Source organism: Cetorhinus maximus, chromosome 17 (assembly GCF_964194155.1).
Source record: "Cetorhinus maximus chromosome 17, sCetMax3.hap1.1, whole genome shotgun sequence".
In the NCBI taxonomy this organism is placed as follows: domain Eukaryota; kingdom Metazoa; phylum Chordata; class Chondrichthyes; order Lamniformes; family Cetorhinidae; genus Cetorhinus; species Cetorhinus maximus.
The window spans coordinates 40,824,620-40,851,452 of NC_135895.1; the positions used below are offsets into that span (position 1 = coordinate 40,824,620).

General features: G+C 40.6%; 1 protein-coding gene across 5 annotated transcripts in view; it reads right to left on the bottom strand.

Moving 5' to 3' along the window:
* Nucleotides 1-5,664: 5,664 nt before the first annotated feature.
* Nucleotides 5,665-26,833, bottom strand: part of pik3r3b (phosphoinositide-3-kinase, regulatory subunit 3b (gamma)) — a 614,009-nt gene continuing 592,840 nt past the window's right edge. For all 5 annotated transcript variants that reach the window (XM_078561061.1, XM_078561062.1, XM_078561063.1 and 2 more), the window contains 7 exons: nucleotides 15,654-15,834; nucleotides 14,942-15,067; nucleotides 13,098-13,240; nucleotides 11,537-11,713; nucleotides 11,329-11,403; nucleotides 8,768-8,938; nucleotides 5,665-6,550 (listed from right to left, as the gene is read on the bottom strand). In XM_078561061.1, coding sequence (XP_078417187.1) covers nucleotides 6,352-6,550; nucleotides 8,768-8,938; nucleotides 11,329-11,403; nucleotides 11,537-11,713; nucleotides 13,098-13,240; nucleotides 14,942-15,067; nucleotides 15,654-15,834 — 1,072 coding nt within the window. In that variant the 3' untranslated portion in view covers nucleotides 5,665-6,351. The remainder of the gene's footprint in view (nucleotides 6,551-8,767; nucleotides 8,939-11,328; nucleotides 11,404-11,536; nucleotides 11,714-13,097; nucleotides 13,241-14,941; nucleotides 15,068-15,653; nucleotides 15,835-26,833) is intronic.

A 26,833-nucleotide genomic window follows, 5' to 3' on the forward strand; every position in this document is an offset into this window, starting at 1 on the left:
TTCTTCTAATATAGAACAGGAACATAATCAGCTGTGCAAAAGGAGAAAGTAATAGGTGGTATTGGTTTTATTTTTGTTGAAAAGTTAAACCCTTCACACTGATTCTGAACAAAATACATTTTTATTCTGCAAGATAGATGAATATGAAGTTATGGCAACTTGACAAAAAAGGAAAAAAAATCACAAAAATTCTGAAGACAGTAGCAGTTACTGTGTGTAAAGTGAAACACAGAGTCAATGCTTATAATGCAAAAAATCCCATACATGCTGTGACCAGTTATTGGTGTCACAAAAGACTCAGCTGCAGACTAGGAACAGAGATTTGTACAACTGATACAACCTAGTGCAGTATACAGTTATCTGTAAAGTATAATATACCAGGACTGGGAGCAGATGCTACTCTATTAGTTGTAATGCACGATGTGACCTTTTCTTGTAAGCTACATAAGTTCATATTAAACTACACCATTTACAGACAGAACAAAGCTGAATTACACAGATACAACAGTCAACATACTTAAGTTACATGCTGGGTTTTGTCTTTGAAAAGTGCATGAATTTTTTTTTAAAAAGAGCAAAAGACAGAACGTGCGAGTGAGACACAGACTGAGAGAGAGAGAGAAAGAGAGAGAGGGAGAGGGAGAGAGAGAGAGAAAGGGGGAGAGCACAAGCGAGAGCACGCAGGAGAGCAAGAACCTGACGGAACAAGAGACAGAGCAAGAGCTAGAGGAAAAACCAGAGAGCAACAGACAGAGCAAGACAAAGAGAAAGTAGAATACACAAAAATGTCTTTTTTGACCCCACTGCCTGGAACAAATCGTGTGTAAAGCCTTCTGTCCTGCAGAGAACCAAAACAATCCAATTCATAATAAAAAATTAAAATGATCAAAGAATATAATCAAATAAAGCAAGTATTATCAGGATAGAACTTTTGTTTTTAAAGTATTCGTAAAAAGAACTTGAAAGCACACTTTGCTGCATCTAGCTTTCCTTAAAATAAAAATGTGCAAATACTGACTAAAAGGCATTAAAAAAATAATCTCGGAACACTTCAAGTTAACAACTGGTGACTATGGCATTGGAACTACTGTGTTGCTCAAAAATAAAGAGTTTCTACTAAGGCTGGGAATTCTCTGTCATCAACTTATTATAAATAATGTGCTTTCTCCATAAGCGTTGGAAAAACAAATACTACAAAAGCTTAGTTAGTTACCAGAGGGTGGTGACGCAGTAAGATATGTAAATTTTTCTTCCTGCTACCTTCACCTCCAAAAACAAATCTGGAATCGGTGTTCAGAGTCCAACAGCTCAAAGTACAACTGAATTAAATTTGGACAGTTTCAATTTAACTGACATGAATGCTGAATTCAACAGGATTTTCAAATTCAATGACGAATTAGCAACTTGGAAAGGCTGCAGTGGATTGAAGTCAGAGATATTATTCCACTGTTGGAACTTAGAAATACTGTCATATAGTATTGTAGGGCTTCAAATTTATAACCGATTTGGGAAGCATGATGTAGTCACTACGAAGGTGAGGGAAATATTGCTGCTACTCAGGTAGAATTTTGCATTTTCAGTATTAATTTAATATTGTTTAGTATTGTAGATAATACAGTATCATTTTTCTCTTTTGGTTAAGGGTGATCTACTGACTCAAACCAATCTCAGTCCTTTAAGATTCCCTCATTTTATCAGGCCCTGCATTATGCTTTGTATTATATACACAACCAACTGATTGAATGCCACAAATAAACAATCTTGGGGAGGGGAATAATAGTCATACGTGGTATTATTTTTTTTTTTTAAAAACTCAGTGCATTGCTCTTCATGTAGGTTTGTCTGTACCACTTTTTTCCCCCAAATACATTTTGTGCTCATCAAGAGGACAGATATCAATAGAGAATGAAGACCACATCCCATTGCTGTCACCCTATCAGCATCAAGCAGTCTCAAATCAAGTTTAAAAGGCAGATGCAGAGAAAAGCTACTTATGCTCTGCCTTAATGTTCCTTTGTCATCAACTTCCTATGTTATCAGTCTGAAATTTTAATTAATTTTATTTCCAATACCAAAACCATCTTCAAGGCCCAAGTCACTAATCAATTCAGTGCCAGTTAGTGGGCAATTTTGTATTGTAGTCCTCTGTCCTTTTGGTACTAATCAACAAAAATAATTTTCCTTGCGGCCTTTGCAGACAGAAGAGTGTTTATCTAACAGTGTGTGCCAGATTTAAACTGAGATCCCAGAAGCGAAAGGGTGAAATATTGCTACATAACCTACTGCTCCTAGTGTCATCCCCTTTGGTTTTTAATTAAAGATTTTTTTTTACGTTCAATGAATGGTGTTAGTTCTGGAAAATACACTTTAAATGAAAAAATACATTTTTTAAAACAGCATTGAGAAGCCCAATGTGTGGGTGAAGGGACATGGTTTTTAAACCATACCTCTACAAACAATGCCACAAATTGAATAATTCCCCCTGACAACTCCGGAAAAGCTAAACTCTCAAGGCAATTTCAATCGCATACACGTAAAATACATTGTGTCAAGGAATTGAATGCACTTCATAAACCGCGTTTTCTGCAGCGATGAATTTCCTTGGATGTTCCTAGTAGAATAACAATTTAAAATGAAGGGTTTGATATTACTTTGTACTGCTCCATTCCCAACACCCCCTCAGTGATTACTACAGGAGAAATTTCATCAAGCTAGAACTTTAATTCTAGCCAACACTGAAACACTAGGTTATTCCAGTTCTTAAAAATTTTCATGAAGCTTTATTTATAAATAGATTCAAGATGTCTTGTAACAGATTCTCCCTGCACTAAGTTGTCAGGCGTGACGCTTCTCTTTGTTCAAAAGGAAACATCAGAATGTGACCTGGAATGAGATGCTGTGCTGGCAAGCACCCTATTTTACATTCCCTCCTTCTTCTCCCCCTCTCCAACAGCCATAAACAAGTGCTGCAAAATCATGAAAGAAGTTGACCTGTCCTTCCACTTAAAACAGGATGCACGGAGAGGTCAGATAATGCAGGGGCGGGGAAGTGAAAAATGAGAAAAGGTCAGGCAGGGGAAAAAAAAAGAGTAATCGCCAACCTGAAAAATATAGATCTAAAGGTACGAGATACTTAAGCCCTTAAGCTAAGATTGCTTCAAACTTTGTTTAATTATTGGCTACATGTTTGCACAGTAGAATTTACTTAAATAATGAATCAAAACATTGATGTGAAAAATCAGGATAAATATTGTCAATTTAAGTTTAATTCAGTCTTTCCTAATTTACCCCAATTAAACAGTGCACAAATTTTATGTGTACACACATGCCAGTCTGCAACCAATTTTATTACCACCTTACAAAACAACATCTGTCAATTGGAGTTTTTAAACTCTCGGGACATTGCCTACTCTCTCCCCGTTTCTTCATTATATTTTTATTTTCAGTCTTCCTGCCTATCTTTAGCTGCAAGGGCAGGATGGTCTTGAGACTAATATAAGCATTGTCACACTCTTCCTGTTGATTTCACTTCCTCCCCCAAAGCATCCAATAGGAGTGCTCCACCCCCATGAAGTGCTTCAAACGTAGAGGTCTTAGTAATGCAGCTAGGGAATGCCAGCTGTGGCTGATGCACAACTGAGGAGTGTGACACTCACTGGTAGACTTGTACGGGATGTATTTTTTCCTTAACATTTTAAATCACACAAAAGGAAGATTGTATTCTGGTGCTAGGTTTGATGATGATGTTGGGGGGGTGGAGGGAGAAAGGGATAAAACCACAAGATGGCATCCATGGCATTACTACAGAAAAAAAAATCAATATTCCTACAACTTCCCAAATAGGGCTCATTTTGCACAATGTTTGATTTTAAACATTTCTTAAATTTGACCAAATTACCCAGCCTTAGTATTTAAAAAAGCAAGGCTCTCTCAGGAAAGCGTAAAGTATAAAATACCCATTAAAAAAAAAGCCAACTTCTAAATATTAGCAGAAACACTTACGTTTCTCAGAATGCTTCGTAGTGCTTCCAATATTTGCATTTCAATCCTTTTCAGAAGTACCTACCCCACCCACTCCTCCCCCCACAACCCACTTCCTGTGAATGCAGGAAACATACAATGTTCAACTCCATTCCAGGGTGTGATTCACTTTACCAGTACAAAAAAACATTCAACAACAGAAATAGGATTGCTCAAGTACAGAGAAAAGAGCTTTTAGTGAGTGGGCCACAGTTACAGCCGCACCATTAATACATGCTGGACAAGCACCAGCACCAGTTTGTGCACAGTGATGAATTAAAAAGCTGTTTCCATTTTGGCCATGGTCTGCAGTTGAGCAGAGACCCTCACAAAACAAAATGGCAATGTTTCATGAACTCCAGCTGCCCTCAAGACCTAGGGATGCATTTTCTTTTGCCAAGTTCACTGTTAACATATAGTGCATCAGGTGTCTGCGATATTAAAGCCGCTACATACTTTAAAAAATCAATCGCATCTGGATGGCGCAAAAAATCCTAACTACTTATCATGTTCTGTAAGTTCCTAATTGCCTGGAAACAGAATTAGAAGCGCACAGAACATACCCTGGCCCTCTCAAAATGCGAGGCCTAATTTTCACATGAATTACATTTTTCACAGAGGTCAGTACTTTTTAACATCTATAGAACAAAAAAAGGGCATGAAAATTTCAACAGTTGCATTGGTGCATAAATAGAACAATGGTTCGGGGGAAAAGGGAGAGGCATGGAGTGGAGCATGCTCTGCTCTACTGTGGAAAACAGAAGTAACTGGTGCTAGGCCTTGTAGACTTCTGGCAGAGGGAAAAATTCAATCACTTCATATATTTGTGAAAATATTATGGATAACCTGTTAACATTCCAGATCTGAAAAAGGTACTTGAAACAAAATCAGATTCAAGAAAGTGAGACCAGTGCTGTAAAAACTAACTGCTATCTTATTATTTAAAAAAAAATTTGACTTTTTTTCCAATTGCACAAAAAGGCCCAGTGCAATATTGGGCCCTCATTTCTTGGACAAACCATATTCTCAAACCAGGACATACCTAGAAGCATGCTCAGTGGATTTAGAAATTAGTCTCTCACACCATTTAAAATTAAGCTGTTCACAGCACCTCCAAATACCTCTCCCCACCTCTCAAAAAGAAAGTGGAATATAGTAAAAGCCATATTGAATAAATTGAATTCTAAAAATATGAAAGATTAACTGAGTTTTTTGTTTTCCATAGAAATAGGAATAGGTATCAGCCAACAATTCACCCCAATTTCCCATGCCTCCTTTAAGTGATAGGATCTTTCTTGGCCATCCAGAAGAATTACAAATTGCATTCTCCTTTCAACAAACAATGAAACAAGATTATTTTGTTTCTTCGCCCCCATAGTTTAATTCCAAGCTGCTTTAAAGTACTTGCCTCCTTACAACTATGTTTTGATGTTCACGTTTTGGGTTAAATATGACTAAAAATAAAATGACAAAACTTTAGGTTTATGTTAATAACATTATGCATTTTTTTTTAACACTAATATTTTGGTGTAAATATGTGCGGCTGCAGACATCTGACTGAACATTAAGTGCTAAAACCATCATCAAAAGATGCCCTGGTCTTTTCATTTTGGTTATTTTTTTGTGAAGAGCTCTAGAGTCACAGAAGCCATAAAATGTTCTTTATTTGTATTTCTTTTTTTAAATTTGTACTCCAGTACATTGAAAATGACCCTTTGTGCAACTTTTTTTTTCAAATTTTGCCAGTTTTAAACTTTTTTTTTGTCAGAAGCTCTCCTGAATGCCTTTGGTCTTCTTTCACACAGAGTTCAGTGTCCTCCAACAAGTGAAAGAAATCAGATAATCTGGTCAAGTCTAGTTCAAGAAGAATACGTCGACTAAACTAAAAATGCAAAGAGGTCTTCTTCGTACATTGGGTGCTCTTGTCAGAGTTGCGCTAGATATTGTAGAGATCTGAAGTTAAGACTAACAGAGTTCTCACTGGCTGTTCCATGAAAAAGAACATCTGAAAGTTGGAGATTTTTAAACTCTCACGATGAATAGCCTAGAGCCATCAGCACCAGACTGTTTGGACTTAAGTTTCAGCTCCACACGAATGACACCAAAACAAAAACCAAAAAAAAAAGATACATTTCCAGTTTTTTTTTGTGTTTCTCTGTGACTGAAATAAAAGCAAAAAAACAGAAAGTCACAGTTGGAGTTTAGGTAGCACCAGGTCACCTGAACTCTTGAGTACGCCACTGTCCTGTTCATATTCTGTACTCACTGTGCAAAAGCAGCCAAGTACAATGCCCTCAGTGTTCTGTAATCTGTCACTGCCGACTCAAACATTCATCTGCGCAGAGAGGGCATCTGGCTGTAGACAGGGTAGGCCAGTCTCACATTCAGAGAGTCATTGTGCTGGACCAGTGAAGTTTGTTGGTAATGCAGCACCAGGTCTTTAAGAGTGCTGTACAAGTTGTAAGGTTCGGCAAATCCATAACCCCTTGGCGTGCTGTAAATCATGCAGTGCTTCACTTCTCCGTCAGCGCTGCAAGGAAAGGCAAGCAATTGTTAGCAAGGGAAAAAATCCTATGACAGCACATGTTAGGCAAGCAGCTTGTTCCATTAACTCAAGGCCACCAAGCTGACTACAAGCCAGTTAACACAACAGTTGAAATGCAACATTTCAGGCTTTTAAAAAATATGTAACAGTATATATAAGTAAATTTAGTAACTGGATATCTGAAATGTTGCACTTAGGGAAACATTTCATGTAATCGCAGCTAAGGGAACTCCATGGTACAGAAATCTATGTTTATTCTTCTCCATGTGTCACTGCCCCCCAACTTTCAGGGGGCCACTCCTGTTCCATAAAAAGATGCCCAGTGTAGACAGAAGACAATTTACACTCTGACTTTCTCTCTTGCTCACCTAACTACTCCTTTCTAATTCCTTCCCCACCTAGTATGCAGCCAAGATTAGACAGACATCACTAGCAACATGATGCAGAGAACCACTTACCTGGAAATATGAAGTTAAAAATGTGGTCACTTCAGTTTGCACAAATATTCTCTAATTTTGTATAGAACTTGTGAACCAGGACAAAGTCACTTTCAGATTCCCTTCCTAGTCCTTAAAAACTTAGATAATACTATTTTCTTGCTTTTAATAAGACCAGATTTTACTTCTTTAGCATGGGTTTATAGATCAAGTGCTTGATCACTTGGAACCATTTTTGTTGTCTGATTCTGTACCAGAAGCACAGCGACTAATACTGCACAAAAAAAGCAAGAGTCATCTCACTTATATTTTAAAACTTCACTTTCACTTCCCATGAAGTATTTAGTCTTGATTCCCTGGCAACTTCCAAACACTGATACTTAAGTATTTGATTTTTTTTTACACCAAAAGGTTTCCCTGCACCTAAACTGTTTAGAAAAATGGGCTTTTAAAAGTTTATAGAGATCCGAATCAAAATTTACTATTTCTTAGGAAACTAATGCTTTCATCATGATTTGTCTGTACTTTGAATATTTAGCAAAGCTGATTTCAATTATTAAAAGGATCTAGATACCATTTAAATCCAGCTGTTTTCCACTATGACTCCTTCATGCGGTGGCTTATTTTGGACTGCCTCTGAATTAAGAAAAAAGTCTCCCATAAGCTTATGCCCATTTGGTGTGTTGGCAACTATAAATAGAAGTTTATCCATGCAGCTGGTCAAAGTGCCACCAAGGTCTCTCCTCCCAGAAGAAAGACTGCTTTAATTCTTTGAGGCGGTGAGAATTTGGATTTTTACTGTAGTTTATTGTGAATGCAGCAGAAAGGCATTCTTTTTCAACACAATCATCCCTTCTGAAGCATATCAAACTGTTCATTCTGTCCCACAGAGTACTGGTCATGTGCCAGGCCTTGTAGACAAAGAGCCTTCAATGTATCCCTTTGGTACCAGTTCTGAAGTGCTAGCTTCCCATAGGATGAGCTCTGCCCTTGGTCTGGCCCCAAGCTGTGGAAATTGGATGCTTGAAAATAAAATTAGAAAAATGGCTGGCTAAGGGATAAGGGACTTCCAGGAACAGGAAATGAGAAATCACATTAATATATTGAAAACATTTTTAAGACACCTGTCTTGCACAAGCTTTGTATTTATCTCACCTAGGAAAGAAAAATGCTAATGTTAGGATCTGACTCGTCTATTCCCTCACGTTCTTCGATTAATGCTCGCATCACTTGTTGCCTCAACCAACAGCTCATACCTTGTTTTGTGGTATCTCCTGCCAAACTGGATAGCTCAATCAGATCTCATTCTGCATTCTATTCACTGACCAACCAATCCTGTTTTCAATGAGAACTCTGCTCCCTCCCCTCATCCGACAGCTTATACCTAAACCCGCATTGGGTTGCCTTGTTTTATTCCCACATTAGCCAACTGAGATGGGTAGTAAGTCTTGTGTAATGTAAAGGGAATTGAGAGGAAAGGGGAATCAAAAGGGTGAGGTAGCATAATAAGTGCTTCAATAAGGCTGACCACACTGCACCTGCTGTAATGTGAAATATGCAATAATTTCTAAAATTTACATTTTTAAATAACCAATGGCATAAGTTCCTGATAAATTCCTACATAAGACTTCCTTCAAACAGAATTACAACCTGTATACATGGTAATGAAGACTAATGATGGAAAAAATTGACTCAACATGGCATCAACATGGGATTTTCCTGAGTGACAAACATGCTTCCTTTAAAACAAAAACACGATACTTACACCACAGAACAGGCATAGCAGCCTTTTTTACTGCTTTCCCTGATTAGGAAGGCACCATCTGATTTTCCTCGAAGCAAATCTTCAGCTTGTATTCGATTAATAGCTCCTACAAACCAGGTCTTCTCATCATAGTGAGGAAGGTTTTCATCTTCTTCAGTAATGAAATATGTGCTGAGATGAAATTGTTTATAACATGTTACGCTATTGAGCTTTGTACAGTGCTCTCACAAAGAGTGATGTGAAGAATATTTGCTATCTTGCTCCAAAATTCCAACTCTACGATTAACTGGTTATTTATGCTAAACTGAGATAGCAATGTTAAAGCTCTAATGTTTATACCACTACATTAGTTTAATATTTACAAAGCGTCTAGAAACTAAACCTTCTCAGCAACATCATCCAAATGCAGTGTTCATTTTCATATGTATTCTGACAACACCCAGCTCTATCTCACCACCACCTCTCTCAACTCCTCCACTGCCACTAAATTATCAGACTGTTTAACTGATGTCCAGTACTAAGAATAGGAATTTCTTCCAATTGCATATTGGGAAGACTGAAGCCATTGCTTTCGGTTCCCGCAGCAGATTCCATTACCTAGCTACTGACTCCACCTCCTCTTCCTGGCAACAGTTTGAGATTAAGGCAGTCTGTTTGCAACTTTGATGTCATATTTGATCCTAAGGTGAGTTCTAACCTCATATTCCTGGCACCATTAAGGCTGCCTATTTTCACCTGCAAAACATTGCCTGACTTCACTCCATCTCAGCTTATCTGCTGCTGAAACTCTCACTTATACTTTCATTACCCCTAGGATTCAGCTATTCCAATGAACTCCTGGTGGGTCTCCCACATTCTACCCTCCTTAAACTAGAAATCATCCAAAGCTCCGCTGCCCTTTTGTACTTGCAGCAAGTCCCATTTCTCTATCACCCCTGTGCTTGCTGACCTACATCGGCTCTTGGCCAAGCAACATCTTGGCCGTAAAATTCTCATCCTCGTTTCCAAACCCCTCTATGGTCTCACCCCTCCCTACCTCTGCAATCTCCTCCAGCCTCACAACCCTCTGGGATATCTTTGCTCCTCAAATTCTGGCCTCTTGAGCATCCCCAATTTTAATTGCTCCACCAGTGGTGGCCGTGTCTTCAATTGCCCAGGCTCCAAGCTCTGGAATTTCCTCCCTATACCTCTCTACCTCAATTTCCTCCTTTAAGACGCTCCTTAAAACCCATTTCTTTGACCAAGCTTTTAGTCATCTGACCTAATATCTCCTTATGTGGCTTGGTGTCATACTTTGTTTTATAATTCATAAAAGTAGTTTAAGCAAGGCAATTACAAGTAGTGGCAAATGTCCCCTCTTTTTTGCAGTACCAATCAACTTGATATAATAGCGCACATATAAGAATTCAGCCTGGCTGCCTGCAACATGGAGTTAAAACCCATGTAAATAAGATGACCCTGATTATGAGACATACATTTGGTTCATCACTGGCAAACTGAAGAATTGAAAAGACATCAGATTACTTGCCCTCAGTGCTGAATCTGTCTATGAGCCTGTCTATTCAAATCAATAAGTTTACATTCCCATTAAGTACAATGGAAGGGACCCAATATGTCAAAATTGGACACTATCAATAAGTGCATACTGGATGGTCTGCCATTAGTTATCACTAGCACACTCAGTAGAAGTTCTTTACTATGCTTTGTAAATGTGATCTGAAGAAACTGTACCAACTCTTTGAATCCATTTCTGGACGCCTGAAAACTGGATATAGGCTCCTAGATTTATTAGCTACTTACAGGAAAAGATACTTTAAAAAAACCCTATCCTTCCCAAAAACGAATGTTAAGATAAAAACAGAGAATTCTGTAAACCTGAAATTAAAAGTGCCAGAACCAGAGATTAGGCAATTATGTTCTGACAAAATGCTTCTGATAAACCATTAATCTTTCTCCAGATACTGGCAAGCCAAATTTGTCACTAACTTCCACTCCCCATCACATTCATACAAGCTTGCCTGATCGAAATATAAGAACGAACTGAAAATGATCCTATTAGATTCAGCTTAAATTCATCACAATGCAGAATTTCTTTTCAAGAAAGTAAATCTTGTTTTAGCTGCAGATAAAATATTTCATTCTAATCTGAACTGCTTTTCCTGTATATTACCATCACAATCCTGGTAATTTTGGTAACTAACGAAGGGCAAAGATGCATGCAAACAATGAGGATGGGTTTATATAAAGCTATACCTTGGCCCTATGTAACACATCCAAAAATAAATTCACCATACAGCTGACGAGCAATTCCTTCTTCCAGCTCAAAATTAAAAATTGTCTTTGTGGCAAAGCCCTTCCAAGCTACACTAAGGGTGATCTATCTACACAGATTCTCTGCCATTTTTGAACGTGAGCAAATCTAAATACAGCAAGTTTTCATGGAAAACCTTTTCTAATATCTTAAGGATGATACTAACTGTATTCCTAGTTCAACTTAAGGTAAAAGGGAAAAAAAACTAGTATTTTTCAGCAATGTGATTTACAAGGACAACTATACTTACTCATCTGCATTTTCATTTTTGATTCCAAGCCAGTCATTTATTCTCTTTTGACGCACTCCTTTGTGATTGAGCCATCTGCAAGATGGAGAGGGGGGAAATCCATAAATTTTTAATTGTTATATTGCCAACATTTAACTATACTTTGCCCCTCAGAAAAGTAAATCCAACATCATTTATTTCCTCATTTATTTTATATGTTTCTACTTACACCAGGTACTGATCCCTGATCTTTCGCAGTTGAATTAGGTCAGGCTTGATGCTATTCATTTTCTTGTCAATCTCCCGGTTATCGGACGCTTGCTTCTTCAGATCCTGTTCCAGGCGCATCTTGCTGTCATGTATCTCCCCAAGACGAGACTTGAGTTTTTCATAGTTCATCATTATCCTACCACACAAAAGAGTTTTCAATTATTGGCAACTAATGCATATCAGGATGTTGTGTGGATGGCACAAACTGTTTACGCTTACTCATTTTCAGTCATAATATGCATGTTCATTATTTTCTCTATTTTTCCTCCTATATTCATAGTTGCTTATCTCTAATTTACCTTCTAACTGACATTGTATACCAGTAATAATCTGTTCAGCTAGCTGCTTTACAAAAATATACTTTATGGAAATTAAAATCGCCCCATTTATCCACTGACTCAATGAAGCAAAACCCATTAATATATTGATTTGAGTACATTATGGAGAAAATTCCTGTTATAAATCAACAAGCCATAACCACATTCTTACCCATAGACATTTATATCAAAATTTGCAGGTGACATTAAATTTGGAGCAAGGATAATACTGAGGAAGACTGCGACAAAGTTCAAGACATCGACAAACTGGCAGAATGGGAGTGTAAATGGCAAATTAATTTCAATACAAGTGTGAGGTGATCTTAATTCCTTCTACCAAAAAGTAAGTTTGACTACTCTTTGGAACATAAGTATAAGGAGAGAAAATGGATTTGGGGTCACAATTAATAAAATTAAGAAAGGTTCATAAAATCATAAAAAAATGCAAACAAAGCACTGCAGTTCATTTCCAGGGGAACTATTAAGAGAATTAAAATTAAAAAAAAGTTATATTAAACTTTTATAGAACATTGGTTATACCAGTTTTCTCTATATTACGAAAAGGATATAGAGGCACTGAGGAAAATGCATAATAGATTTACCAAGATGATAGCAGAATTGAGAGGGTTCAAATATCATGTAAGACAGAACAGGCTGGGGGCCTTTCTGGAGAAAAGAAACTGAAGGGTGGCTAGATAAAGGTCTTTTAAGATTATGAAAGGGATTGATAAGGTTTATGTGATGATGTTTCCATTTGTGAGGAAGCCCTAAATCATAAATAAGATAGCTACTAATAAATCCAATAAAGAATTCAGCAGAATTTCTAGGTTTGTATAAGACATCCATATTCTATCCAGAGTGATGAGAATGTGAACTCACTACCACAGGAAGTAGTTGACGTGAATAACATGTCTGCATTTTAAGGGGAACTCGAGGAATAGAAGGGGAGAGAGGAATAGAAGGATATAGTGATAGGGTGAAGTAAGGCGAGAGAAGGCAAGAAGAAGAGCACAGACCAGTTGGGCCAAGTTGCTTATTTCGGTGTAGTAAGCTTTAAATGAAGGTCCTTATTAGGTGTAATATTCTGCTTTACGTTCAAGTAAGGTGGAGGGGGGGGGGGGGGGGGGCGGGGCTTCTTTTATTCATCAGACAACTCCATATACCTAATATTTGAGGAGAGAAAAACATTTAAAGCAATAGTACCGCTCAATTTCCTTCTCATTCCCTTCCCTGCGAAATCTCTCAATATATTCTTTGCTGTAACGTTCTTGAGTGTGACACTGCTCTTCAAATATTTTTATCGTTTCATTAAAGGCTTCAATTGCAGTTCTCTTCATTTGTATTTCCTGTTGGAGACAGATTGGTTTTACCTTTAAGTGACAGGTTTACAAGTTATATTTCAAAAAACATTCAATAAATATTCTATTTTTTTTTACTGTAATATGACATGGAAATTCCCTGTATTCTATTGTAAACTACAGTCTAGAATCAATAAATGTCAGAAATGGTTGCAATATTCTTTAATGAATGTCATTTGGTACTCAATGGTGGCCTTGCAGTAGACTCAAATACATTGCAAAATTCAATTCTGCAACCCTTTCTCAAAATAAACTGTATTTTTAAAAATGTGATTTAGATAATCTAATGGCCATTACATCACTGCTACCAATGGCTTTGGTCAGCACTTCTGCACAGGCCATTACGTAAGTAGCAATACTGTTGAGATGGAGGTCAACATGAACTGGAACCAAGCAGCTCATTCCACCTGTACAAGTTAGTGGTGAAGTTCGGTCATTGATCTGCACCTTCTCCAAATGTCAATGAAAGCAAAGTTACACATTATGGCATTAAAAATATGTTGCGATTAACAAGGAGAAAGGGAATTTATTTGGTAATTTTTGTACTGTGAAATTCAAGCCTGCAGTACAAACCAGGTGCAGATTCCACAGTAACGCAAACCTTTGGCCATAGTGCAGTGGGTTCAGATAACAGGCAGAGAAGCAAATGGCAATAGCCTAATTTCTAGGTTTATATAAAGCCATCCATATTCTACTACTTGGCAAAGAAAGCTGTACTGTAGTGCAATAGTTTTAGGACAACCTTAATACTCAATGTTGGACATTAATTCAGAAATTAACAAACCACTTTGAACACGACACTAAAATTATTATCCAAGCCTACTGCTGACATCAGCACAACTACAGAATATAACAGGAGCTACAATGTTCCTTAAAAAAGTAATGAGATTTCTGGATCAGTATGATATAATCAAATCTTTTGAAGACTCAGGTAGCAACTTTTGCTAAAATGTGAATTGCAAGATTAGGGAAACTGTATTCAAAAAACTATTTCAAAAAATGCACTGTGGCATCAACATTTCTGCAAAGTGTGCAATTTGAGAGAACTTGACCTTAGCAGTTAAAGCAAACCACAAAACATAAAACACCTGAAGGTGATGTGCCAGCTTCACATCTATTAAAAAATAACCAAAACCGTTGCTAACACATCAATGAATACATTAAAAGTAGTGATGCTTTGAAATACAGTCCCCAAAGGAAGCATCCCAGTTTTTGAAGAACAAAAAGGCGGTGATGCACAGATCGTACAGTCCTAATAAATAATTGAAAATTGTGGCAACCTCACCAATAGCTTTCAGTGTAAATACCATCATGCATCAGTGTCAATATTGCCAATGCCAAAATGCAGGACCCAAAGCTAAATGAAACCATCTCCAAAGTTGCAACAAAATCAAAAAGGAATGGAATGCGAAAAGGCCATTTAAGTCAACACCCTTACTCCTACCAGTGTGTGTGCAATTTACCCCATCGTGCACTTCACATCATGCCTTAAAAAGGAAAGAGCTTCAAAAAATAACTCTCCTATTCTCATCATCAAATCTCAATTATCCAGCCCTTGGCTTAACAAATTTCTTCTCTTACTCCAGCAGCACAGTTACAAACCATTTGAGTTCCACTGATTGGATTAAATTGCTGTTTTGCAATTACTGCTGGGTACATATCACTCTGTCAGACTTGTACTTGGCTTACCTGTGAAGTCCGTGTATATTCTTCATAAAGCCGGTCATATTCTTTACTCTTATCCTGATATTGGTTATGGTATTCCTGCAGTTTTTTGCCAACAGCATCAATATTGTCTTCTTTTACCACCTGATCCTGTTTAAAAAAGTAAGCAACACATCATACAATACCTATATTCTCATCAAGGTTAGCTTTATCATGAAGACAGATGCTTCTAAAAATTAGGTGTACAACTAGAAGTAATTGGATACAATTTCCACGAAAAAGAATCAGCACTTCTTTATTCCGAAAGATCATTTTTATTTCACCTAGCAACTAATTATAATAAGCAAACACTGTGCAACCAGTGCATCTAATACTTCATATAAGGTGTGGAGATTTCCCTGCTTATGAGACACAATACAATCTATCTACATAGTGATTTCAGCACCAAACTAATAATCAAGTTCATGCCTGCATTGAAAACATGGTAAAACACATCCAATACCTGAGGCATCTGGCCCATTTACAATTAATTACAAATTTTCCAAAAAAACTTGGGTTTGGTATGACAGATTAATCTGTCACATTTATTACTCTTTGACCACATGTATTTTTAATGGGTAGCCAGTTCTCTTACAGTAACCACACCTCATTTAGAATTCCTTTTTAATATGGCACCCAAAAACCACATTATTAGAGAGGCTCAATTACCAAATCCATGAAATAAACGCTCATTTACCTGCTGGAACTTGGAGACTGGATACATTAATTTCACATCCAGTTTTGGGTTGTATTGGGCAAGGGACTCATGCCTGTAATGGTTAATGAGTTCCACCACTGAGTTAAAAGTGAGTGGGTCAGAGAAGCCATACTTTCCATCTCGATGGTATATTTTGATTAGCTTGTTATTGCCTCCTTTCCTACAAAAAGGACAGATATAAAGGCAGTGGTCAGTTGAGCAGCTTAACACTCAAGAATATGTCAAAGGAATGAAATTTACACTTACAAATGGAGGTACTAATGTGGCTCGGCGTTTGAGGGCTGCATCAAGGCAAACAATAGCAACAAACTGAGCTTCAGCTGGACAATGAGACAAAGGTTTGAATGTCAGCTGTGGCTCATTTAGTAGCACTCTTACCTTGGAGTTGGAAGGTTGGAGGTTCAAGTCCCGCTCCAAATCTTAAGTAACAATCTAAGCTGACACTCCACTGCAGTACTGAGGGAGTGCTGTACCATCAGGGGTGCTGTCTTTGAAATAAGACATTAAACCAAGGCCCCATCAGGGGCATAAAAGATCCAATGGCACTATTTATCAGACAAAAAAGGAGTTTTTCCTGGTGTCCTGGTCAATATTCGTCTCTCAATCAACATCACAAAAACAGACCATTGCTGTTTGTGGGAGTTTGCAATGTGCAAATTGGCTGCCATGTTTCCTACAACAGTGACTACACTTCAAAATGACCGCGTTGGCTAGAAAGCACATTGGGACTTCCAGTGAAAGGTGCTATATAAATGCAAATCTCTCTTTTATTAATAGCAGTCCTTTTGTGCAAATCTACTTAATGATCAGTTTGCACAATCACAGACCATATTCCTCAGTGAAGGCACCCTATAGTAACTGAATACTCCATTGTGGAGAAGAGGGAGCAACTTGCAATATTAGCTTTGTCACAAGAACTGTGGTGCAAAGTGAAGTGTATTGATTTTCAAACTTTTTTTTATTTTTAAATTATGATAACTGCTGAAAAGCACTTGTAGTGCCTCTGTAGAAAATACAAAGCAATCGTTGATGGCAATTCACTTTTCAGCCCAGGTCAAATAAATGTAAACCAATGCAGGATGATGTGGCCTCTACTTCATCCCAAAGTGCCTTGAATTCCAGTATCATGCAGTCAGCTCCCCTGTACCAATGTAACATTTTCATTTCCTATAATGTTGTTCCCAGGTAAAATCATCAATCGATGCCAGTTTGGGCCTTCATGAGTGGGTTCACTTGGGATTGAGTCAGAGATGGCTTTCATTCCATCATTCAGAAGTGGATTCAAACTCAGGTTCCAGCACAACATTTTAAACTTGATACATACGCATACCAAATGGCATTTCACTCAATACAAACTTTTAATGGGAACTCGGTCATACTGTCAACTTATTGGGCAAATAGAACTCTGAATCCTTCCTAACAGAAGAGATGTGCTTTTGAACTGCAATTTACGACAAGGCTCCTCCATTCTCAATTAAGTCCAGTTCTAAAGTAAGACTCACATTATGGTAAACACAAATGATGGACAGTAAATGTTTGATTCCCAGTAACATCAAGCTTTTCACAAAAGCTAACAGTCTATGGCATACACCTGTGTCTATTTATTCTTCACCAAGTTTTATCCTTATTCAAAAAGGTATTTAACTATCTTTTTATGTTCTTACATTGGTCTTGGGTTGCATACTGTAGGAGAGAGAAAACTACTAAATGTCTCAGGAAAAATCCTGGTTGAATAGATTGGCTGGCATTGAATTGTAAAGCAGTAACCCAAATGAAGTAAAGCTTGATCACTACCAGAACTCAACTGACTTATTGCCTCAAAATAGCAACCAGTTATGCTCTCAATTCTGTCTAATGACAGAGGATATAGGAACAAGTCCAAGTTATCCAGTGCTGTTTGTATGTGCCTCCTCGTAGCCGGCAATAGATTGCTACTGGCAGAAGTTTGGGACCAAGTCTCCACCCTTTCCTCTCAGTTGGGGACTCATGGCCGGGGAGTTGATAGAACAGAGTAGAAGCCAACATGAGTTAAACAACAAAAAGACTAAAATTAGATCTAAAACTTCCATAGTACATAGTTTTATTACTTTTTAATAAATCTTGGGTTTCTATACCAATGTGCTAGGCACAGTTAATTGTTGAAAGTTGCATAATGTAGGTGTTGGAGCAATAAAGTTAACAGTGATCTATAACTTGTAGGAATCAAAGTTTTGAGTTCAAGTCCCCCTCCACAGACTTGAGCACAAAATCGATACGAACACTCCAGTACATTACCAAGGGACTGTTGTCTTTTGGGTGAAAATTTAAACTGAAGCCCTGTCTATCATCTCGGGATCTAAAAGATTTCATAGCACTATTTTGAAAAACAGTAGGGGAGCTATCCCCAGTGTACTGGCCAACAATTTATTCCTCAGTCAACATCACTAAAACAGATTAATCTGGTCATTATCACATTGCTGTTTACACGAGTTTACGGTGTGCAAATTGGCTCCCATGTTTCCTACCTTACGACAATGACTGCACTTCAAAGTACTAATTGGCTGTAAAGCACTTTGGAATATTCAGAGCTTGTGAAAGGTGCTACAGTAATACAGTACAAGTTTTTCTTGGGTTTAAATTAAATTGGCAGGGGGATGGGCACCAGCACGTAGAAACAGAAAAGAGGAACACGGTCATAAAGTGAAAGTGTTGGACAGTACTAGAAAAGGAAGTGGTTCCATATTGGATAAGAGGGATAGAGGACCATAAGGAATAGTTATTTGGTAGTACAGAACTTGAGTATTACTGAAAAAAGAAACATGAAGCTTTTCATCTTGCACTCATCAGGATACTTTGCAAGAATACCAATATAAGGGGAAAACAACAATTTATACTGTATGTAAAGAGTGCTGATTGGTTGGCAAGTGGATTCGGATTGGTAGAGGCATTGCCATGGAGAATGCACCAGTGATGGTGACTGACAGTTAACTGCCAAGCATCATTTGAAATTTAAACCAGGCAGCTTGACCCTGATTGGTCAAGGCATTACCCTGAGGAATGAGCCAGCGAATGGGTGTTATTTATTTTGTTTAGCTGAAACAGGCGCAATGTGTGTACATATTCTCTGTCTGCAAACAACAGGGCCCTGTGTATTAATATATGTAGCTTTCAGTACATGCAAATGTGCCACACCGCGAGCCCGAATGACAACCTTAAATTGGTTGTCAGCGTAATTCTTAACACAGAGGATTATTTAGCAAATGTTGTTCAATTGCAGAAACACATCTAATATTGGACACTTTGTTTTGAGTTTTGCAAGCATGGGCTGGTGGGGTACAGTCTGTACCTTGCCTGTTACACTCTCTTCACATACAGTATAAATTGTTGTTTTCCCCTGACATTGGTATTCTTGCAAAGTGCCCTGATGAGTGCAAGATGAAAAGCTTCGACATGTTTCTTCTTTCAGCAATACTATGAGGAATGCAAAGATATGTGAATAATGTTGGTGAGCTAAGCACAACTAGCCATGTGGGGACATGATGCAGTAGCAATAATGGAAATGTGACTGAAAAATGGTGAAATCTGATGGCTTAATATTCAAGGACAAAGCACTCGTAAGAAAGAGAGAAGGGACCAAGGGACGTGAGGTGGCAGTACTGATTAGGATAGATGCTGTAGCATTGGAAAGAGGGATGTCCTTGAGGGGGCAAGGACAGAATCCATTTGGTTACAGTTCAGAAACAAAAAATGTATGCAAATAATCGTTTGGTAGTACAGAACTTCAGTATTTCTGAAAAATACATTTTTTGTGGAAGGTTTCAGAGTCCACTTGCCAACCAATCAGTACTTTCTTCTCATACATTATAAATACGCTGTTTTCCCTGACATTGGTACTTTTTTGCAAATTGTCCTGATGAGTGCAAGATGCAGAGTTTCAACAAAAAAGTCTTTTTTTCAGTAATACTCAAAAAGGGTATGATGATGCAACTGGGGGTATTCGATAGACCTCCAAATAGTATGAGAGGCAGAGGAGCAAAACTGCAGGGGAAATCAAAGATGTGCAACAACTAGAGTGGTGATGCTGGGGGACTTTAGTTGATTGGGAAAATATTAGAGCAAGGGGAAGATGGGGAGAGGAATTTCTGAAATGTGTTCAGGAGAACTTCCTTGATAAATTCTGTAGTGCTGTTCTCGTCTCAACTAGAAATGAGGCATTTCTGGACCTGGCACTGGGAAATGAGGTGGACCAAATGTCTATGGGTGAACATTTGGATAAGAGTGATCATGTTATAAGATGTAAAGATTTTGAATATTGCTGAAAAGAGAAATCTGTTGCCAATGCTTTTTGTTTTGCACTCATCAGGACGAACACAAGAGTGCCAAATTTCAAACAGTCATAACAGTTTATAATAGTGGACAAAGGGGTGCTGATTGGTTGGCAAGTCAACACTGGCTGAGGAATTGCCATGGAGAAAACAATAGGGAACAATAGGCTCTGATGCGTCCAGATAATTAAAAAAAAACACAAGGCTTGAACATATTCCTTTTGTATGCAGAGAGCAGGTCTCTGCGCCCCAAGTCCTTGAAAGTGCACCAGCGGATCTAGCACAAGCATACTGTGGCATACCTAATGACCTGTCTGATTTTCACATGCAGCGCGAATGTCTGTTGGCCTTGTGAGGCCTCAGGGCCAACCCAGGCATACATATTTGCAAGCCTGACAAAGAGACCGGAGTAGTCAACCTAAACAAGCGTGATTATGTTGACAAAACATTGATATTGCAAAGGCTATGGGCCCTGATAACATTCTGGCAATAGTATTGAAGACTTGTACTCCACGGCTAGCCACGACCCTAGCCAAGCAGCTCCAGTACAGCTACAATACTGACATCTACCTGGCAATGTGGAAAATTGCCCAGGTATACCCTATACACAAAAAACAGGACAAATCCAACTTAGCCAATTATCTCCCCAACAGCCTACTGTCGATCATCAGCAAAGTGAAGGAAGTTGTCGAAGAAAGTGCTATCAAGCGTCTCAGTAATAAGCTGCTCACTGATGCTCAGTTTGGGTTTTGCCAGGGCCACTCAGCTCCTGACCTCATTACAATCTTGGTCCAAACATACACAAAAGGGCTGAAGTCAAGAGGGGAGGTGAGATTGACTGCCACGGCAACATTGTCAAGGCAACATTCGACCAATGGCAGAATCATCCCAGATTTGCACTAAGTGCAGTAGCAGGGGGGTGAAATGACGTTTTACCCGCTGGCCGCAATGGTGCCTTTTCAGGCCGTATCTTCCCAAACCAGCCGCATTAATTATACATTCCTGGGAAACACGCTGTTTCCACAGTAGACAGGCTCTCATTCGCCTGTCATGCCACCTCGCCGCTTCATCACACGGGCGCCACATTTCAAATCCAGCCATGCGCGAACCTTTCAGTGCTTCTAGCCCACGACTGCTGCAAAGAAGACATAGTCCTGAAAGGCAAAAAGACTGCAGCCTTTTGGACGCAGTGGAGGCTCGCCACGATGTCCTTTATCCCTGGTCTGGCCACAGGAAGGGCAGCCACATCACTAATCCAACTTGGGAGGCAGTGGCCAGCGCCAATGCCCTGCAAAAGAGAACAGCCACCCAGTGCTTCTACAGGATGAATGGTCTCATCCATTCCGCTGAGGTATTTCATTCTTCTCATTACTCTCAACTCACACTCTCAAACCCATCACACATCCACAGGCATCTCGCACCTCAAGGGACAACACCATTAACACACACACCCCCTTGTAAGGATGCCTCTCTCAATGCAAATGTGAATGCTCTCTCTCCTGCTTTTGACTCTGCTGCCATGCACTACTCATCTCTACTTATGTTCATAGGGAGCTCTGAAAAGCGGCTAACATCCTCAGCCAGCCATTCCCTCAGCTCCATCCACGTCCTCACCTTCAGCCAAGAGGGCACCTCCTCCATTGAAGAGCTGGAAATAAGTAGCCTGGAAGACCCTTCACAGTGCCGACTCACACCCTGCATCATTGCAGAGACACACACCTTGGTTGAACCTAGATCTAGAGCAGGCTCGAGTTCACAATCTGGTGGTCGCTGCATGGACAAATGTCCGCAGCAGCAGGAGACAGGTTTGTGGCAAGCTCCCTGGCACACAGAGGACTGCTGGGAATCAGTCATCTGTGAGGTCAGAGTTAAATGACAAGCCTTTAGATTTTCCCTTCCAACTCATCCTGGAGAGTCAGGAGGTGTGGCAACATCACGCAGAGCTGTTGAAAGCCCTCAACAGAGTGGCACGTGAGTCGGAGAAGTGTGTCCGCCTGCTCTCTAATGAAGTGGTGTCCACAGGTGCATGTATGAAAGTCTCCATGGAAACCCTGGTCCAGCAGAACGCTGAGATGTGTGCAGACCTGTACGCCATCACAGGAGCCATGGGTGAATTTCTGCAGTGGCAACGCGAGGGGGAAACGGGGCACCATGACATCCTTCCAGGTACTCCTTCTCCTCAAGGAGTTAAGCCAGGGCCACCAGGCACCCAAAGGGAGGAGGAGCGGCAGCTGGGTCATCCACTCAGGAATGTCAGAAGCTGTCCTCTCCCTCCAAGTCCTCTTTGCCTGTGAGCCCCTCAACCTCGTCCTCTGTCACCACAGAGGGAGTAGCTGGCCAAATAATGATTCTGGAGGGAGAAGTGTGTGTGTGGCAGGGCCTTTTGGAGCTAAGTGCAAGCACTCTCCCACGCACACGGATCTTTCACGTATCACACTCACCTCAATGTCCTGAGCATTTTGAATGCTGCCTGCTGGGGTTCGCATTCAGTTGCCCATCTGAGCTGGCCTGCATCTCAGCCCACCAAAGATCACACTCCCACGCAACACCTGAGCTTGCCCACCACGACTGTCCTTTCACTTTTGATTTGGATAGCATGGTCTGGATTCACTTTTTCGTCAGCTCCCCAGTCTTTTCCCTTCCCCAGTCACCCATTTCCTTTCCATCACAGTTGATCCACCTTCCCTCCATGACCTACCAGCCACAATCCTTTTCCTTCGGGGATGTCCAGGTGAACGAGCATATTGCTTTCCTTCCCGAAAATCCCACCCCTATCCATATTCACCTCCCCGACCTCTTCCTCCCCACCCCCAGGGTCATCTGCCTCCGAGTCCCCACCAACCACTTTTACCGTCCCATCTACCACTACTGCCTACTGCCTCATTCTGCCCTTGGTCACCACCAGCATTCCCTCATACCATGCCCACCTTGTTCACTCCCCAGGATGCAGTCATGGACCCATCAGATCCCTCCCTTGCTTGTTCACCTGGAGCCCCTTCCCCCTCTCCCCCACCCCCCCATCCCACAATCCAAGCCTCTTCCGCTCCCTTAGTTCTTCTACCCCTCCCCGCTTTTTCCTCCATCCTCACATCTTCCTCCAGCCTTACCCCTTCCTGACTCCTTCCTCCATCCTTACCTCCTCCCCTCTCTGTATTCCCCCTCCTCCTGGCCTCCCTCCCAGCTTCCACCCCTTATGCCTATCACCCTAATTGCCATCTTCCTCTCTGTTACCCCTCTCGTCCCCTGTACGTTCTTCCCCCCTCCCAACCTCACCCCCCTCCTCAACACCTCTTCCTCTCCTAGGAGATCCTAGGCCTTCCTCTCCCACCCCCTTGACCATCACCCATTGTGAGCATCAATGGTGACTTTCCAACTTCCATGAGAATCCACCCAGCATGCCAGGATGTTCTTGCAGGATCCTGTTGCTGTCGGGCTCCAGCATCTTCTGCCCCTCAGAAGTCCGCAACGTGAGTAAGGCCCTGGCGATAAGTCCCGACTTCGGCATGTCACAGTTGTCAAGACGTGTTCTCCACCGGCGTGTTTTCGCACCAATGTGGGTGGACGATCCAGCAAGCTGGGGGGTTGGTGGGGGGGGGGGTGGGGGGGGCAAACGACTGAGTCTGGGGGTCTGGCCTTATAATGATATGCTGATGTATTACAAAGAGGTTCCCGATGTCCAATGGCAGGGAACACAGCCCGCCATCGATGGGCTGAGTAGACAATCACAAACTGGTTTCACGACGTTGTGGAACCGATTTTTGGCCTTCTCGCCATATTGTCCGCTCACGCCGGCGAACACGCCTGATGCCAGCGGGCACGGAAAACCCCAGCCCAAGTGTGGCATCGAGGAGCTCTTGCAAAATTGAAGTCTTTGGGAAATCAGGGAGAAAACTCTCCACTGGTTGGAGTTATACCTCGCACAAAGAAAGATGGTTGTAGTTGTTGGAGGGGTATCAATCCCAGGACATCACTGCAGGAGTTCCTCAAGGTAGTGTCCGAGGCTCAACCATCTTCGGCTGCTTCACCTATGACCTACATCGTCAGGTCAGAAGTGGGGATGTTTGTTCGTCATTGCACAACGTTCAGTACCATTCGCAACTCCTCAGATACTAAAACAATCCCTATGCAGCAATGCCTGGACAACATTCAGGTTTGAGCTGGTAAGTGGCAAATAACATTGGCGTGCAAGTTGCAGGCAATGACCATCTCCAACAAGAGTGGACCTAACCGCATCAGCCTTGACATTCAATGGCATTACCATTACTGCATCCTCCACTATCAACATCCTGTGCAGTTACCATTGACCAGAAATTGAAATGGATCAGCCATATAAATGCTGTGGCTACAACAGCAGGTCAGAGGCAGAGTACCTCACCCTTTCGACTCCCCAAGCCTGCCCCCTATCTACAAAGCATAAGTCTGGAGTGGGATAGAATACTCTCCACTTGCCTGGATGAGTGCAGCTCCAACAACACTCAAGAAGCTCAACATCATCCAGGACAAAGCAGTAGCTTGATTGGCAACTGATCCACCTCCTTAAATATTCACTTCCTCCACCATTGACAGCTGTGTGTATCTTTTACAACATGCACTGTAGCAACTCATCAAGGCTCCTTCAACAGCACCTTCCAAACCTGTGACCTCCACTACCTAGAAGGAGAAGGGAAGCAGATGCATGGGAACATTACTACCTGCACATTTCCCTCCAAACCAGCTGGCTTGGAACTAAATCACTGTTCCTTCACTGTCACTGGGTCAAAATCCTAGAACTCCCTTCCTAACAGCACTGTGGGTGTACCTACACAATATGGACTGTAGTGGTTCAAAATGACAGTTCACCACCAACTTTTCAAGGGCAATTAGGGATGGGAAACAAATGCTGGCCAAACCAGTAACACACACATCCTGTGAAAGAATAAAAAAATTAGGTTCTTAATGATGGTTCCAAATTCATATCTGTTAGATCTGCTGCCAAGCATGATCATGCAGCCTTGCTCAAAAGCAAGCTTTAAAAAAGTTTGGAACAAAAATAAAAAATGCTGGAAAAACTCAGTAGATCTAACAAGCATCTGTGGAGAGAAAGGAGTTAACATTTCGAGTCTGTATGACTCCTCTTCAGAGAAGGTTGAGCAGATTTCCAGCATCTGCAGTATTTTGCTTTTACTTTAAAAGTTTGTTGGGCTTGTGCAAGAGTAGCAAGCTGCCTTACGATGTATATGATAGTGAGCCATGAGGACAAATCCTATGTCCACTCATGTATGGGCTGCATAAGATGCACAAAAGTGATGTCCCATTATGCCCTATTTTATCAATGACTGGTTCTGCTCAGTATGAATTGGCCAAATGATTGAGTGTACTATTACAGACGGTTCTTCATGATTTTCCACATACACTAAGGCTATAGGTGAACTACATGTTGCTAGCAATGCCTTGTCTATGCGCTTGTTTGACATTGTTAGCTAATTTATATATGTACCTTTGAAGGAAGCCATCGACGTTTGCGCCATGTCACTACATCATAGTAAGCTAGACCTGCTGCCATTTTCTGAATCTGCATCCATTGAACTTATGAACTTAGTAACTTGCGCAGTTAAGTTCAGTTGAAATGACACCATTTATGCCTAAACAGATGGTGTAGCCATGGAATCCCCTCTAGGTCCAGCACTTGCTAACATTTACATCAGATATGCATTTTCGATGGAATAAGCCCTAACCTCCTACCTGATGCATATTTCTGATATGTAGAAGGCACGTGTGCAACCTTTGAATCTGCAGCCGCATGTAAAGGTGTTACATACTTTCATGCACTCCATCCCCCGCTCCAACTCGCTTTTGACATGGTTAGTCTAATGCGCAGCCTTTCCTCGACATGCTAGTTGAGGAATCCGCTAATCGTTTCTCCGCTGCTGTACACCACAAGCCTACCTTCACTGGTTTATGTTGGGATTCGTATAGCTCCACAAGCCAAGAGATTGGCCTTATCAGCAATCTTGCAAAGAGGGCCTTTGCTCACCTTGTAAGCTTGACACAGAAATAGAATGCATCAAAGCAATACTGTAGAACAATGGCTATCTTGTTCAGATCATTGTTCGCTGCATATCGCACAAACTTGCAAATGGACAAAAGACCACCACATTTGGACCTGAAAAGTGCTCGATTTACCTCAAATTACCCTGGAGAGGCAAAGTATCTTAAAAATTTGAACAACAGGTTAAGCAAGCTGTATCATGCTGGTACTATGCAGTGGTGATGCAAGTGGTATTTTCTACTAATAGGATGCTGCCGCCAGTCCAAAAAGACATTCTGCCTACTACACAATTGAGCAACGTCATGTATGAATTTCAGCCCGGGTATATAGGCCGTACATGCCCAAGATTGGCTGACTGAATGCAACAACATGTTCCTCTGGCTGTTCATAATAGGTAGAGTGCACACTGTACTCAGCCAGCCCGCACTTAAAAACCCAAAACAAAATATCTGTTAGTTGTGATGTTGCGAATGAGCAGTACTTGCGGAACAATCCTGAGTGTGCTAATAGCTAAACTAAAAACCAATTTTAGATGATCAGTCAAACTTGTAATGTGACTCATTTATGCTTGCTAGATGCAACATACATTCATACGCAGGGACACGTTATCATATGTACAAGCTTTGTGCCTTTTTTGAATTACCCGGAAGCATAGGGCCTCTATAGTTCCCTGTTGCTTTCTCCATGGCAGCACCTCAGCCAATCAGAATTGACTTGCCAACCAATCAGAACCCCCTTTCTCCTGTAGTATAAATTGTTGCGATTACTTAAAATTTGGCATTCTTGTATTGTCCTGATGAGTACAAGATGAAAATCTTCAGCAACAT